At 45.5% G+C, this 16729-nt stretch overlaps 1 protein-coding gene across 1 annotated transcript in view; it reads left to right on the top strand.

Moving 5' to 3' along the window:
* The window catches only part of RBL1 (RB transcriptional corepressor like 1), an 83439-nt gene that overhangs the window by 29765 nt on the left and 36945 nt on the right, over positions 1-16729 (top strand). The window contains exons 11-13 of the mRNA XM_081097092.1: positions 274-377; positions 9557-9694; positions 14729-14893. Of these exons, the coding sequence (XP_080953218.1) occupies positions 274-377; positions 9557-9694; positions 14729-14893 (407 nt within the window). The remainder of the gene's footprint in view (positions 1-273; positions 378-9556; positions 9695-14728; positions 14894-16729) is intronic.

Below are 16729 nucleotides of genomic sequence, written 5' to 3'. Positions count from 1 at the left end.
GGGAAAGAGAGAAAAACATCAATGTGAGAGACACGTTAATTGGTTACCTCCCATTTGCACCCCAACCTGGGCCAGGGATCAAACCTGCAACTGAGGTACATGCCCTTGACCTGGAATTGAACCCCTGACTCTTTGGGCTGTGGCTCTAACAACTGAGAAGCCAGCCAGGGTTCCCTGCTTTCTTAATTTATCAGATTTAAGTTTATATGTTTTGTTCTTTAGTCCTTAACAGCTATGTTTTATTAAGAAATTTTCCCTTTTTCCCCCCCTAAGACTTTGCTGTAAACAGACTGAAGCTTGCAGAAATTTTGTATTATAAAATACTAGAGACTGTAATGGTTCAGGAAACACGAAGACTTCATGGAATGGACATGTCAGTAAGTAAATTGCCTCTATCAGCCTCTAGCAAGGTCCATAAATCTTAAGCCTGGCCCGGCAGGCATGGCTCAGTGGTTGAGCAGCCACCTATGATCCAGGAGATCCTGGATTCGATTCCTGGTCAGGGTACATGCCCAGATTGCAGGCTTGATCCCCAGTAGGGGCCATGCAGGAGTCAGCCCATCAGTGATTCTCTCTCATCATTGATATTTCTATCTTTCTCTCGTTTCCTTTCTGAAATCAATAAATACACATTTTAAAAAACATATATGCTATATATATATGTGTGTGTGTGTGTGTGTGTGTGTGTGTGTGTGTGTATCTTAAGCCTGGAAGCAATGTGTTGTGAGGTTCTACAGTATAATGCATTGTGGAGGTCAGCGGTTAAGGGCAAACTTAGCCAAGATGACATATTAGTTGGCCTTAGTTATCTTTGGCACATCAAGAGCTAGTCACATCTAGGCAGGAATGTGAAATGTCTAAAATTCGTCTTTGGTCCACCATCAGTATCCTTTCCATTCAGGTACTGTTTTTTTGTCCTTCATTTGCAGTTAGCTAATAATAAACCCCCTTCCCTCAAACATTAAAGCCAACTGATAGTTAAAGTATTTGTCCATACCTCCCAGGGATTTTAGAGGAATAAATTCTTGCATACTGTTTTTTTTCTCTCTCTTTCTCTCTCTTTATCTATTTTTTGTTTTTTATTGATTTCAGAGAAGAAGGGAGAGGGAGAGAGAGAGATAGAAACATCACTGATGAGAGAGAATCATTGATCGGCTACCTCCTGCATGCACCACACTGGGATTTGAGCCCAGAACCCGGGCATGTGTCCTGACCGGGAATTGAACCGTGACCATAGGTCAATGCTCAACCACTGAGCCACGCCAGCTATGCTGCACATCCCCATAATGTTTTTTAGACTCACATTTGATTGGCAGTTACATGTATTTAGAATTCTAGATTAACAGTCATTTTCCTTTGGCATTCAAGTCCAATGGCATTCCAATTCTCATTATTGGTATGTGTCCTGTGTTTACTTTCTGGAATATTAATATTCTGTTTTTGTTTTTGTTTGTTAATCCTCACCCAAGGATATATTTCCTATTGATTTTTAGAGAGAGTAGAAGGGAGGATTTCAGGGAGGGAGGGAGGCAGAGAGAGAGAGAGAGAGAGAGAGAGAGAGAGAGAGAGAGAGAGAGAAACATCGATGCCATAGAGACACATTGATTGGTTGCCTCTCGCATGCACCCTGAGTGGGGCGCAAGTTCAAACCTGCAACTCAAAAAAACAAACAAAACCTGCAAACCCAGATACATACCTTTGACTGGGAATTGAACCCACTACCCTTCATCTGTGGGCCGACGCTCTAACCACTGAGGACCCAGCCAGGGCAATATCCTCTCTCTCTTTTTTTAAATTGATTTTACAGAGAGGAAGGAAGAGGATGTAGAGTTAGAAACATTGATAAGAGAGAAATATCAATCAGCTACCTCCTGCACGTCCCCTACTGGGAATCGAGCCCACAACCAAGGTACATGTCCTTGACCAGAATCGAACCTGGGACCCTTCAGTCCCCGGGCCGATGCTCTATCAACTGAGCCAAACTGGTTAGGGAAATATCCTTTTATCATCACTGATGTACTGAAATTTATAATAAAGTGCCTTATTGTGTGTCTTTTCATTCATGTATTGGACATTCTTATAAAGTTGTTCTTTTGTTGTTTTTTTAAATATATTTTTACTGATTTTACAGAGTAAGAGTGTGGGAGAGATAGATAGAAACATCAATGATGAGAGAGAATCATTGATTGACTGACTCGTACATGCCCCCCACTGGGGATCGAGCTTGCAACCTGGGCATGTGCCCTGACTGGGAATCAATCCGTGACCTCCTGGTTCATAGGTAGACACTCAACAACTGAGCAAAATTGTTCTTTTAATCCCAAAAATATGTCCAGCAGTTTGGGGTCATTTTATTGCATTATTTCTTACATAATATATTGCCTACTGATTTATTTAACTGTAGATTTTATTTTTCAGATGAGGGATGTTCAGGATTATTTTTCTTCTCTTGTTTTTCTTTTACTTTAAAAAATATGTTTTTATTGATTTTTTAGAGAGAGAGGAAAGGAGAGGGGGAGAGAGATAGAAACATCGATGAGCTGCCTCCTGCATGCCCCCTACTGGGGACCAAGCCGGAAACCTAGGTATGTGGCCTGACTGAGAATCTAACCAGTGACCTCTTTGTGCTTGGAATGACATTCAACCAATTGAGCCACACCAGCTGTCTCTTCTCTTATTTTTGTTTTGTTTTTTGTCTTTTTGTTATAATTGTAAGGATATTTATTCAACTTTTCATCATTCAATCCTAATAAAGTTTTTTATTTTAGTTATATTTTAATTTCTAAGATCTCTTTCTTTCTCTCTGAGGTTATTAATTTAGATTTCTTTGAAGTTGTGTTCTGTTGCTTGAATTGTCTGTTTTCTCTGTGTTTCTTTTCTGTTTATTTTGATCTTTGTCTTTCAATGGGAGGGTTTCCTCAAATGTTGGATCATTCTTAGATGTTTACTTTTACTTTTATTTGGATGAAGCACTAAAAATGAGACACTAATAAACCCTTATGTTGAAAGACAGTTTGATTCAAAAGCTCTGTATGCAAGAGTGGGAATAAAGGTCCACCAGCCTTGCCCTAGTAATGTAGTTCAGTTGGTTGAGCATTGTCCCGAAAGTTTTGATTCCCAGTCAGGGCACATGCACAGGTTATGGGTTCAATCTGCAGTCAGGGCATGTGCAGGAGGCAACCGATAGATGTTTCTCACATCGATGTTTCTCTCTTTCTCTCTCCTCCCCTCCTCCTTTCCTCTCTCTCTAAAATCAATAAAAACATATTTTAAAAAATAAAATAAAAGTTCACCAACCTCCGGTGATTATGTAGTATTACAGACCCTCAACTGTTTTGCTAATATTTTGGTTTCTCTAGAGAAATATCTGCTAATCTTTTGCCTCACAATTGCTGTGGTTGAGCAGAACAAGGAAGGGAAACTTGATGTCACAATTTAGTCTGCAAACTTCTACCTAAAACCTCAATCTTCTGTGCCTTGTGTTCTCAAGTTTTGAGTCTCTCCAGTTCAGTTCTACAGAGAATAATTCTTTAGGTTCTCTGTTGGGATAGACTAGAGGCCTATCTTCTGACTCCTTAGAGTGGGGGTTGGGTAGGTATAGTTCTAACTACAACATACATCCATGTTGGCCCCTTGCCCAACCACTGCTTTTATTCTGCCTGTGCCTTTGGTTGCTTTGTTTCTTTTCAGGTTGCATAGAGCAAATTTGTTTTTAGTGTGTCTCTTCAGGCCCTCATGTTTGACCATTCTACTTTATTCTTAGTAATTTGTCATCCTTCCATCCACTTCTAGTCTTTATAAATTTACTAGAGGCCCGGTGCACAAATTCATACATGGGTGGGGTCCGGCTGGCCCCATCCCAGTTGGGGTTGGGGGGCCAATCTGGGGTGCAGCCAGCTGTGAGGAGAAGCCTGGAGAAGACCCACTGAGTTGGAGCTGAGCATGGACCCCAGGCTTCTCAGGGAGGATGGTCTCAGCAAGGATACAGAAACCAAGAGAAGGCTCTGCAAACAGGCCCTGAGCTCCCTTTGGTCGGGAGCTGATATCTCTGTATGTACATTAGACATAGCCCGGCACTCACCTTTGTCTGTTGGTCAAATCCATTGCATTGAAAGACTTGTTCCCCTTCTTCTCTTTGGGGCCTTACAACAAATACAGGCCAATTGGAAGACAGGCCCCACAATCACCCTGAATTTAGGCCTAAGACAACTGGGTAGCATTCTCCAGGGAACAGAACACACTGTTTTAGAGTCTGAGTTCTCCCCTAAAATGTGCCCAGCTGCTCCTCTTTAACTGGGATAGACTGAACTAAGGAACCAAAGATTGAGTTTCCTTTGAGGTGGGATCCACCAGGAGCCAGCTGGTGGCAAGGCCTCTCACAGGCAGCTACCTTACCCCTCAAGCTTGGTGTGCTCTGAGCCGGTCCGTTTCTGGTGGTCCTGGGTCCTGGGCTGCTGGTCTGGCGGCAGGTCCACAAGGTTTCTCTCTGTCACCTTCCTGGCCTCCCGAGCAGTAACCTCCAGCCCAGCGCGCCAGGCGGCTGTTGCTAGAGACGTGACTCAAGAGAGTGAAGGAGCTGGCCCGCGCTGAGAGGGACCCACAGGTGGCCAGGCTGTGCCCCCCACCTCACTTCTCAGTCTCGCTCACGTGGATTGGGCCAAAGCCTGCTGCCTGAGACGGACGCCATGTGGGGAGAGTCACAACGGGGAGAGGGGTGCCCTGACCTGCCAGCCTTGGTGATGGTCATCTCAATGAACAGCTGATTGAATTTGTCCCACAAAGCCTTCATCTCAAGCTGCATGCTCACTCTGGTCACCTTCTCATTCTTTACCAGTGCCTTGGTGGTGGGAGCAAAATTGGCCCTGGGGCCCTCGGGCTCTGCAGTGGCGCTGGTGGCAGCAACCAGTCGTTCCACTGTAACAGTCGCTGGGCTTTTATTATATAGACTAGAGGCCCAGTGCACAAAAATTTGTGCACTTGGGGGGTGAGGGGGGGTTCCCTCAGTTCGGCCTGTGCCCTCTCGCAGTCTGGGACCCCTTGGAAGATAACGACCTGCTGGCTTAGGCCTGCTCCCAGGTGGCAGAGGGCAGGCCCAATCCCTAGGTGCAGCCCCTGGTTGGGCTCAGAGCAGGGCCGATTGGGGAGTTGGGGCGCCGCACCCTGTCATGCACAGAGCAGGGCGCATCGGGAGGTTGCGATGCCACCCTCAGTCACGCTCAGGGTAGGGCCGATTGGGGGGTTGGGGGACCGTCCCCTGTCACACTCAAGGCAGGGTCGATGGGGAGGTTGCGGCGCCACCCCCTGTCACACACAGAGCAGGGCCAGTCGGGTTAGGGCTCTGCCCACTGTCACAGAGCAGGGCCCATCAGGGGGGTTGGGGCTCCATACCCTGTCACGCACAGAGCAGGGTGGGGGTTGGGGAGCTCCCTCCCTGTCACGCACAGAGCAGGGCCGATCAGGGGGTTGAGGAGCTCCCCCCTGTCACTCACAGAGTAGGGCTGATAGAGGAGTTGGGGCACCGCACCCTGTCACACACAGAGCAGGGCGGATCAGGGGGTTGGGGCGCCGCGCCCTGTCACACTCAGGGCAGGGCCAATGGGGAGGTATGGCTCTACCCCAGGGGTGGGCAAACTTTTTGACTCAAGGGCCACAATGGGTTCTTTTTTTTTTTTAATTAAATTTTTATTGTTCAGATTATTACATTTGTTCCTCTATTTTCCCCCCATAACTCCCCTCCTCCCAGTTCCCGCCCCACCCTCCGCCCTCACTCCCCACCCACTGTCCTCATCCATAGGTGCACGATATTTGCCCAGTCTCTTCCCGCATCTCCCACACCCCTTTCCCCACCAAGAATAGTCAGTCCATTCCCTTTCTATGTCCCTGATTCTATTATGATCACCAGATTATTTATTCACTTGATTCTTAGATTCACTTGTTGATAGATGCATGTTGTTCATAATTTGTATCTTTACCTTTTTCTTCTTCTTCCTCTTCCTCTTCTTAAAGGATACCTTTCAGCATTTCATATAATACTGGTTTGGTGGTGATGAACTCCTTTAGCTTTTCTTTATCTGTGAAGCTCTTTATCTGACCTTCAGTTCTGAATGATAGCTTTGCTGGATAAAGTAATCTTGGTTGTAGGTTCTTGGTATTCATCACTTTGAATATTTCTTGCCATTCCCTTCTGGCCTGCAAAGTTTCTGTTGAGAAATCAGCTGACAGTCGTATGGGTATTCCCTTGTAGGTAACTGAGTTTCTTTCTCTTGCTGCTTTTAAGATTCTCTCTTTGTCTTTTGCTCTTGGCATTTTAATTATGATGTGTCTTGGTGTGGTCCTCTTTGGATTCCTTTTGTTTGGGGTTCTCTGCGCTTCCTGGAGTTGTAAGTCTATTTCTTTCACCAGGTGTGGGAAGTTTTCTGTCATTGTTTCTTCAAATAGGTTTTCAATATCTTGCTCTCTCTCATCTTCTGGCACCCCTATAATTCTGATGTTGGTACACTTGAAGCTGTCCCAGAGGCTCCTTACACTATCTTCGTATTTTCGAATTCTTTTTTCATTTTGCTTTTCTGGTTGGGTGTTTTTTGCTTCTTCGCATTTCAAATCTTTGACTTGATTCTTGCGCTCCTCTTGTCTGCTGTTGGGAGTCTGTATAGTATTCTTTATTTCAGACAGTGTATGCTTAATTTCTAGTTGGTTCTTTATCATAACATTGAGGGTCTCATTAGATTTCTTGAGGATCTCACTACATTTATTGGCGGCTTCTAGACAGTTCTTAAGAGACCTTAAAAGTGTGGTTCTGAACTCAGTATCCTCCATTGACAGTTTTGTCCTGTTTCTTTGTCTCCGCATTTTTTATGCTTTCTTGGTGCACCCCCTAGTGGTCTTTGTGCGCAGTCTTGTTGTAGTTAAGCCTTGATTGTTGTCGGCAATACCGGGGGTGATTTGACCTCCAGGCCAACTGGCTGTGAGAATCAGCTGTGTCTGCAGTGGGAGAGCTTCTGTGCTGGATCTCTAGGGCGGTGCTAATCTAGTGTTTGCCTGAGGCTATCCGGCAAATGGCTCTGTGCAGGGCTTGGGTGGGGCGGGTCCCCGGGGATCTACAGGGCAGTCCGGAGCGAGCAGTTATGGCTGCTCTCAGTTCCGTCCCTAGGGGCTCTGCCTCACAGAGTCCCAGCAACTGCTGCAAACCCTGGAGAGAAAGCTGCCTTCGAGTTCCTACCAAAGCCAGACAGTCCCGCTTCTCCCGTTTGAGTCTGGGTCCCTAGAGACTTGCCCGGATCTGGAGCTCAGAGTCTGAAACTCCCTCCCGATTGAAAACAACAACCACGCCCTCCGCCTCCAGCCCGCTCCGCGTGCACTCCGCACCTTAGTATTTCACTTCAACACTGCACCTCCTCTTGAGTCTGGGTATGATATTCTCTTTCCTCCTAGTTGTAGAATTTCCACTCAGCCAGCCTTCCTGTGGTTCTGGATGATGTCCGTTCCGTCTTTTAGTTGTTTTTTGAAGTGGTTATTCGAGGCAGCAATCTCCAGCGTTAACCTATGCTGCCATCTTGGTTTCTCCCACAATGGGTTCTTAAACTGGACCGGAAGACCGGAACAAAAGCATGGATGGAGTGTTTGTGTGAACTAATACATGTTAACACTGCTGCTGGTGAAGGAGCGGAGGGGAGAGCAAGAGAACCCTCCGCTCTTTCGGCTCCGCGGGCCGGATAGAGCAGCCGAACGGGCCGGATCCGGCCCGCGTGCCGTAGTTTGCCCATGTCTGCTCTACCCCGTCACACATAGAGCAGGGCCCCTAGGGGGTGGTTGGGGCGCCACCCTCTATCACCCAAAGAGCAGGGCCGATCAGGGGGTTGGGGCGCCGCCACTGTCACACTCAGGGCAGGGCCGATGGGGAGGTTATGGCTCTACCCCATCACACATAGAGCAGGACCCATGGGGGTGGGGGGGTGCCGCACCCTGTCACACACAGAGCAGGGCCGATCAGGGGGTTGGGGAGCCACACCCTGTCACACACAGAGCTGCAGGGCGATCAGGGGGTTTGGGCGCTGCCCCCTGTCACGCTGATCCCGGTGTCGGGAGGCATATTACCCTTTTACCATATAGGATAGAGGCTTGGTGCATAGGTGTGGACCGGTTGGTTTGCCCTGAAGGGTGTCCTGGATCAGGTTGGGGGTCCCCACTGGAGTGCCTGGCCAGCCTGGATGAGGGGATGATGGCTGTTTGCAGCTGGTCACACACCCTTCAGGGTGGGGGTCCTCACTGGGGTGCCTGGCCAGTCTGAGTGAGGGGCTGAGGGCTCTTTTTAGGCTGGCGGGTGACTGAAGCTCCCAAGCGCTCCTTTTTTTTTTTTTTTTTTTTTTTTTTATTCTGGGCCAGCTTTAGCTCTGAGGCTTGGCTCCAGCTCTTAGGCCTCGGCTGCTGAAAGCAGGTATCTGGTTTGTTTGGGTTCTATAATCGAAACACTGTTTCAACTCCAACTCTGAGATCCTGGCTGGCTGAAAGCAGGTTTCTGGGTTTTTGTTTAGCTTCTATATTTGTAACAAGGTTTCAAACTGCAAGCTCAGAGGCCGGCAGTGGCAGGTGGGGAACGTTGGAGTTCTCCGTCACTGAAGCAAGCAAGCCTCATGTTTACTTCAAGCTGCCTGGCTGCCGGCCGCCATCTTGGCTGGCAGTTAATTTGCATATTGCCCTGATTAGCCAATGGGAAGGGTAGCAGAGGTACGGCTAATTACCATGTTTCTCTTTTATTAGATAGGACTAGAGACCCGAAATTCGTGCGAGGGGCTCAGCCTCATCCCTCACAGCCCCTCACAGCCTCGGCCCTTGCATCCCCTCGCAGCCCCTCGTAGCCTCGGCCAGCCCTCACAGCCCTGGCTTTGTCCGGAAGGTCATCCGGATGGTTGTCCAGAATGTCGTCTGGACGGTCGTTCAGCTGTTTGGTCTAATTAGCATATTATCTCTTTATTATATAGGATGGCTTGCAGTTACAGATGTCTCCTAATTTTCTACAGAATAGATTCTGTTTCTTATTCTCTTGGTTGATTTGGAGTGATATTTAAAAGAAGGATGGCAATAAACAGCCTGTTTAAAACTAAAAACTGATGTTGAATCTTAAACTCAATGATGAAACAAGAATTTATCTTAGTAAAATAACTCTTTCTCTGAACTTTTTAAAGTCTTAGCCATGATATTATAATACTTTTGATTTTAGTTTTTTGATTAATAAGCCCTTATGTTGACAAAGCACTGGTAATAAAACCCATTAAAAAATTCTTAGCGCTTTTCTTTTAATGGGAATATTGACAATTTTGTTATTTGCTCAATTTTCAAAGCAGGTTGTGATGTATGCCTCATTTAAATATATCTACCATTGAGCAGGATTATGTAAGAAAACTCTTTACCAATTTGAGAATTCAAATTTTTATCTCTGATAATCTAGTATAATATAATGTATACAAGTGATTTTTTCTTATTTCTATAGTCTTCTTTATAGAATAACAAAAGCTAAACTTGTTAGAAATATTAAACTGTGGTCTTTCTCTTTTCCAAGGTTCTTTTAGAGCAAGATATATTCCATCGTTCCTTGATGGCCTGTTGTTTGGAAATTGTGCTCTTTGCTTATAGCTCACCTCGTACTTTTCCCTGGATTATTGAAGTTCTCAATTTGCGGCCATTTTATTTTTATAAGGTGAGATGAAGACAGTTCTGTTTATGGTGTACCTCACATAGAATTCTATTTATCTTAATGCTGAAGAAACAAGCTGTACTGATGTTTGGAAAATATTCACAGCAGTGTTCTGAAAACATATATTCCTTTTGGGTGGAATCAAGGACAAAGGGGAGAGAATGAAGGGTATATATAAATTAAGCCAATCTCACAAGTTTGGTTTTGTTTCTGTCACTGACTGGCGAATACAACCAGAAACTAAGTAGTTAACTTTGAATTTCCCATATTTATGAATGAAAATCATAATCCTGGGCTTCCTCTCAAGATGGCAGGGAAGTTAAATGCAGTACTCCCTTCCTCCCATAAGGACATGAAAATGACAACTGAAGTACAGAACAACCATCATTCAGAACCACCTGAAATCTAGCTGAACAGAAGTCCTATACTAAGGATATAAAAAAAGAAGCCACATTAAGACTGGGAGGAGAGGCAGAGATGCAGCATAGTCTGGTCCGCACTCAGTGGCAGTTAAAAATCAGGAGGGATAGCTCTGCTGCAGAGGTTCCCCAGCCCCACACCAGGTACCCCAGCCCAGGGTTCTAATGCTGGGAAGAGAAGTCCCCATAACTTTGGCTGTGAAAACCAGTCTGGATTCTGACTGAGTGAGATGGAAGGCTGCTAGAGTCCTAGGCAGTTCCTCTTAAATGGCCTATGTATGGACTTACTTGGATTCACCTCTCTGGGTTCCATTGCTGGGGCAGCAATTCAAAAAGCCCCAGAGACATATGAGGAAGAACTAAATTGTCTGGCTTTGGGACAATGGTTGGAAGGATGGCTTTCTTTCAGACAGAAGTGCTGTCAGGCCATTTTTCCTTTGCTGAACACTCCCCCCATACAGCCAGCAGACGGGCTCCATATCTGGGTCTTCATCAGCCTGGCTAACACTGTTCACCCCACTCTGTTGATTCCCTGAGACTTTACCTCGTACAACTTTCAGACACACCAAAGCCATTTCCAGTGGCTTTTCTATACAAATAGCCTGTTTGGGCTCATGCTGCAGATTCTCCTAAAATTTCTCAAAGGTTCATAAACCCCAAACAAGCAGTAGTCTGTCCTTGGCCTGCTCTGAACCTCTTGCTAAGTGGCCCAGGCTAAGCACTAGCAGCACCAGCTGGCCTCGGTTCATAACTTGGTCTCTCCCAGGCACCTTGAAGCCCAACAAGTAGCAGCCATCTGCAGATCACTCTGTTAGCTCATGCCAGGTGACCCCAGGCAAGGCCCAGCAGCAGCTAATCTTGGCCTGCACCTCCTAGGAGGCCTCAGGGACAGTGCAATGAGTAGATAGCTTTAGACTAGGCCAAAGCACCACCCAACTACTCCATGAGTGACACACTTAAGGAGCGGTATCAATGGGCACCAGAGTCTTGCTGAAGTGAGTTTTGCTCCATAGGTTTGGCCCCTGCACAGCAACTCCTGCACTGTAGTCACAGCCATTCTTGCAGCCAATCGGCCTTGAGGTAAATCCCTCCCTTTAACATGCCAACAGCAATCAGGCTCAATTACAACAGGAGGGTGCATATAGCCCATAGGGAGGGGTGAAGCTAGAGCCCCCAGCTTGGGTAACCAGGGAGACTGTGCCCCATTGGACCCTACAGGACACATACTACATAAGGCCACTCTCCCAAGACTGGGAGACATAGCAGTGTATCCAATACATAGCAACAAACACAGACAGCCAAAATGATGAGACAAAGAAACATGTCCCAAAACTCCAGAAAAAGAACTAAACAAAATAGAGATAAGCAATCTACCAGATCCAGAGTTAAAAATCACTGGTTATAAGAATGCTCAATGAGCCTTAGCCAGTTTTGCTCAGTGGATAGAGCATCAGCCTGTAGACCAAGGGGTCCCAGGTTTGATTGTGGTCAAGGTCCCATGCCCGTATTGCGGGCTCGATCCCAAGTAGGAGGTATGCAGGAAGCAGCCGATCAATGATTCTCATCATTGATGTTTCTGTCTCTCCCTTTCCCTTCCTCTCTGAAATCAATAAAAATAAAAAATACTTTTCAAAAAAGAATGCTCAATGAATGCAGGGGAAGAGTAGATGAACTTAGAACTTCAACAAATAGATAGGAAACATAAAAATGGAGATTGAAAACAAAAAAGAACCAGTCAGAAAAGAATATAATTTCTGAAATGAAGACTACAGTACATGGAATCAACAGGAGGGTAGATGAAGCAGAGAATCAAATTAGTGATTTAGAAGATAAGGAAGCACAATACATCTGATCAGAATAGCAAAAAGAAAAAAGAATCCCAAACAATTAGGATAGTTTAAGGAGCTTCTGAGGCTTCAAATGTACCAACAATTCACCTCAGGGGCATGCCAAAAAGAGAAGAGAAATGTTGGGCCTCAATTACAACATGACAACTGGCCTCTACAAAGTACGCAGTGGAAATTAGCTGCTGCACTTGCACCTATAAAATGGTATAGTTTCAATTATAGCTCAAATAGTTCCATTTTTGCTTTACAAGGAACTCTCAATAAGACAGTGTTTGCTACTACCTGTGTGTTTGATCCGTTTGTGCTCCTATCAGGCCCCACGTTGGGCGCCAGATGTCATAAGTGTTTCCCTCCAAGTCCTGCGTGGTTTAGGTTTCGGGTCTGGAAGAGGAGCCGCACAACAAATGAAAAAGAAAAGACACGAGATAATTTGGGAATATTGGGGGACCAGGCAAGGAAGTCCAACTCAAGAAGAAGGACTTCCACTGTGCTCAGGCCTCACCAAGCTTTTTATAGTGAGAGGTAAATAAGGTAGTGGTTACCATAGTTACACAGTTCTTGTGAGTTTCACTTGTTTTGACCATGGTTACACTTCCTGCATTTCCTCAGCCCATTAGCTTCCCAGATAAGATCTAGGGAGTGTTATAAGGTCAAGCCTAATTATGCTAAGAGGACTGTGCCCTCTAAGCTGGGACTTGTTTGTGACTTTGCCAACAGGTCAGTCCGAGACTTAACCCTATATCAGTTTCCCACAGAGAAAGATCAAGGAATTGAAAGCCTATTTGAAAAAATGATTCCCTAACTGGTAAAGGGAATAGACATTTAAGTTCAGAAAGCACAGTAGCCCAAACAAGATGAACCCAAAGAGGCCCACAGCAGGACATCATAATTAAAATACCAAAGATAAAAGATAAAGAGAATCTTTAAAGCAGTTATCCACAAGGGAGTACCCATAGACTGTCAGCTGATTTCTAAATAGAAACTTTGCAGGCCCAGAGATTGTCACAAAATATTCAAAGTCATGAAAAGCAAGGATCTACATGCTTGCATCGTGGTTGTGTATCAAACCATGAACCAAGAGGTCACACGGGTTCAATTCCCAGTAAGGGCACATGTCCTGGTTGCAGGCTCAATCCCCAGTGGGGGCTAGCAGGAAGCAGCCAATTGATGTTTCTCTCTCATCAATATTTCTAACTACCCCTCTCTGTTCCTTTCTCTTTAAAAAAAATCAATAAAAACATTAAAAAAAAAAACTAGGACCTACAACCAAGATTATCCAACAAAGTTATCATTTGGAGTGGAAGGGCAGATTAAGAGATTCTCCAACAAAAAAAAAAGCTAAAGGAGTTTACCACCACCAAACCAGTATTACAAGAATGTTAAGAGGTCTTTTTTAAGAAGAAAAATTTCTAAAATATGAATAATAGAGTGGCAATAAATACATAGCAATAATTAATACCAACAATTACTTTAATGCAGATAGATTAAATTCTTCAATCAAAAAATATGGAGACTGAATGGATAATAAAACAAGACCATTTCATATGCTATCTAAAAATGTAAATATTAAAATCACATTAAAATTCTAATGATAATCAGTATTAATACTTTTGTGTATATATTTACATTGTCCTAGATATTTACTCTTTTTTGTTTTATTAATCCCCACCTGTGGATATTTTTTAGAAGGTGGGGGGGAGGGGAGAGAGAAACATTGATGTAAGAGAAACATATTAATCAGTTGCCTCCTGCATGTGCCCCGACCCAGGGCCAGGGATTGAACCTGCAACCCAGGTATGTTCCCTTGACCAGGAATTGGACCCTCTACCCTTTGGTGCACAGGCCGATGCTCTAACAACTGTGCAACACCAGCCAATTTAATTTTGTTTTTCTCATCACCATTTATGCCCTCTTCCTCTTCCATCCACCCTCCTTTCCCCAGCAGTCACCTCACTGCTGTTCATGTCCATGAGTTCTCTTCTTTTTCTTCTTCTTTGCTCAATCCCTCCATAGATATTTACTCTTATTAAAATGTAATTATAGTATATAAAAACAAAGTTCCTTCAAAATATATTATTCATTTTCTCCTTTTGAGCTATTAGGAAGAATAATATGAATTCAAAATAGCAGTGAATTCAAAATAGCAGTAGGCTAGGAACCCAAAACCTGACTTCTACCATTATTGGGCTGTTACCCAGTTTTCACCTATCATTGTCTTAATTTTCCATGTATAAAGAAAACATGAAAAACAAATATATGTGAAAGTATTTTGAAGATCTTAAAACCTCTTTTAGTCCTGACTGGTGTGGTTTAGTTGGTTGAGCGTTTTCCCATGCACTGAGATGTCCCCAGTTCAATTGCTGGTCAGGGTACATGCCCAGGCTCCATTCCCAATAAGGGGCTTGCAGGAGGCAGCTGATCAGTATTTCTCTCTCTTAGATGTTTCTCTCTCTCCCTCTCCCTTCCTCTCTAAAATTATAAAATCAATAAAAACATTAGCCAAAGAAATTATATGCATAATTCAAGGACACAGACAATAGTGTGGTAAAGGCTTGGGGTGGGAGAAGGTGCAGGCTAGAAGGGATCAATGGGCAATAAAGGGTACATCTGTATAACTTTCAACAACAATGATACATTTTTTTAAAAAACCTACTTCAGTGATATCCTTGATTTTGTGTCATTAATAACAGAGCTATTCGTGCATGCAAGCCCACCCAGTCTAGAACTGATGGCTTCAGAGTGCGTTATCTTCTCAATTTTCTTGTTACCAGGTTATTGAGGTGGTGATCCGCTCAGAGGAGGGACTTTCCAGGGACATGGTGAAACACCTGAACAGCATTGAAGAACAGATTTTGGAGAGTTTAGCATGGAATCATGATTCTGCACTGTGGGAGGCTCTCCAGGCTTCTGCAAACAAGGTTCCTACTTGTGAAGAAGTGAGTCAGGGCAAGGCTAATAATCCTGTCATTTTATAAAATAACTAGAGGCCTGATGCATGAAATTCATGCAAGAGGGGGCCTTCCTTCCCCCAGCTGCCGGCACCAGCTTCCTTCTGGCACCCAGGACCTGGGCTTCCTTCCAGCCACCGGCAGGCACCTGGGACCTGGGCTTCCCTCACAGCCTCGGCTTCGTCCAGAAGGATGTCTGGTCTAATTAGTATATTATGCTTTTATTATTATAGACTAGAGGCCTAGCCCACAATTAAATCTTGAGGGTAGGGGCCCTAGGCCTAGCCTCCTCGATCAGGGCCATCTTCTGCCCGTTCGCCAGTCCCCAAGCCAAATACTGCCTCCACCGTTGGGCTGTCAGGCCGTTGAGATCATCAGCTCATCCCCAGCTACTCCGGGGCTCAGGCCTGCGGAAAAGTGGGTGCTGGAAACTTCACCTCCATGTGCGTGTGCCAGGCTGGCCACTGATGGAACACGCTGCCCGCTCGGGGCCGTTCATGTGGGTGCCACCGCCACTGCTGCTGTGGCTTGAGGCACTGATGGAGGCTGCAGGGCATGCCCGCAACCTACCTGCCCTGGCGTGAGCGACCCCGAGCAGGCAGCACATTCCATCAGCGGCCGGCCTGGCACACGCGCATGGAGGTGAAGTTGCCGGTGCCCACTTTCCCACAGGCATGACCCCCTGAGCAGCCAGGGATGAGCTGGTGATCCCAATAGCCTGACAGCCAGCCCAGTCTTCCTGCCACCCACCCCAATTCCCCCGTTCACCATCGCTGATCCATCAGAGCCTGCGGGTGGCGGGGGGGACCAACAAGTGGTCAATACCACCTCATGGCAACCAGTTGTTTGGTCGTTCCGGTCATTAGGGACACTGGCTTATTATATATATAGATAGCTTTATCCTATATAATAAAGAGGTAATATGCAAATTGATCATCACTCCAACACATAAGATGGCCGCCCCCATGTGGTCAAAGATGACCAGTGTTTCAGATCACAAGATGATCACCCCCAAACACAAGATGGCCGACAGGGGAGGGCAGTTGGGGGCAACCAGGCCTGCAGGGGAGGGCTGTTGGGGGGGACCAGGCCTGCAGGGGAGGGCAGTTGGGGGCGACCAGGCCGGCAGGGGAGGGCAGTTAGGGCCAATCAGGCCAGCAGAGGAGCAATTAGGCATTGATCAGGCTGGCAGAGGAATGGTTAGGTGCAGGCAGGCAGGCAGGCAGGTAGGCAGGTGAGCGGTTGGGAGCCGCAGTCCTGAATTGTGAAAGGGATGTCCGTCTGCCTGTTTAAACGGGCAGACGGACATCCCTTGAGGGGTCCCAGATTGGAGAGGGTGCTGGCTGGGCCGAGGGACACACATCCACCACACACACACACACACACACACACACACACACACCTGCACGAATTTCATGCACCGGGCCTCTAGTTAAGATAAAATTCACATACCATACATTCACCGATATTAAGTGTACAAGCCCATGGTTTTTAGTATGAGCATAGATATATGCAGGCATCACTACAGTAAGTTTTGGAATATATTTGTCACCTCAACAAGAAACCATGCCCTTTAGCTATCACTTCCTTACCCTCTTTCTTCCCCCCCAGTTCTAAGCAACCAGTAATCTACTTTCATTTGCCTATTCTGGACAATTCATATAAATAGAATCATACAATGAATATATCATATTTGTGTTTGAATTGGCTTCTTTCACTTAGCATGTTTTCAAGGTTCATCCATGTTTACCTACCAGCAATTCATTTCTTTTTATGGCTTATTAATAGTCCATTGCATAGATATATCATTTATCAATTGATGTA

Source organism: Myotis nattereri (assembly GCF_964212035.1).
Source record: "Myotis nattereri genome assembly, chromosome: 8".
NCBI lineage: Eukaryota > Metazoa > Chordata > Mammalia > Chiroptera > Vespertilionidae > Myotis > Myotis nattereri.
The sequence above is the reverse complement of the archived record's forward strand: the minus strand, read 5'-3'. Positions and strand labels throughout refer to the sequence as shown.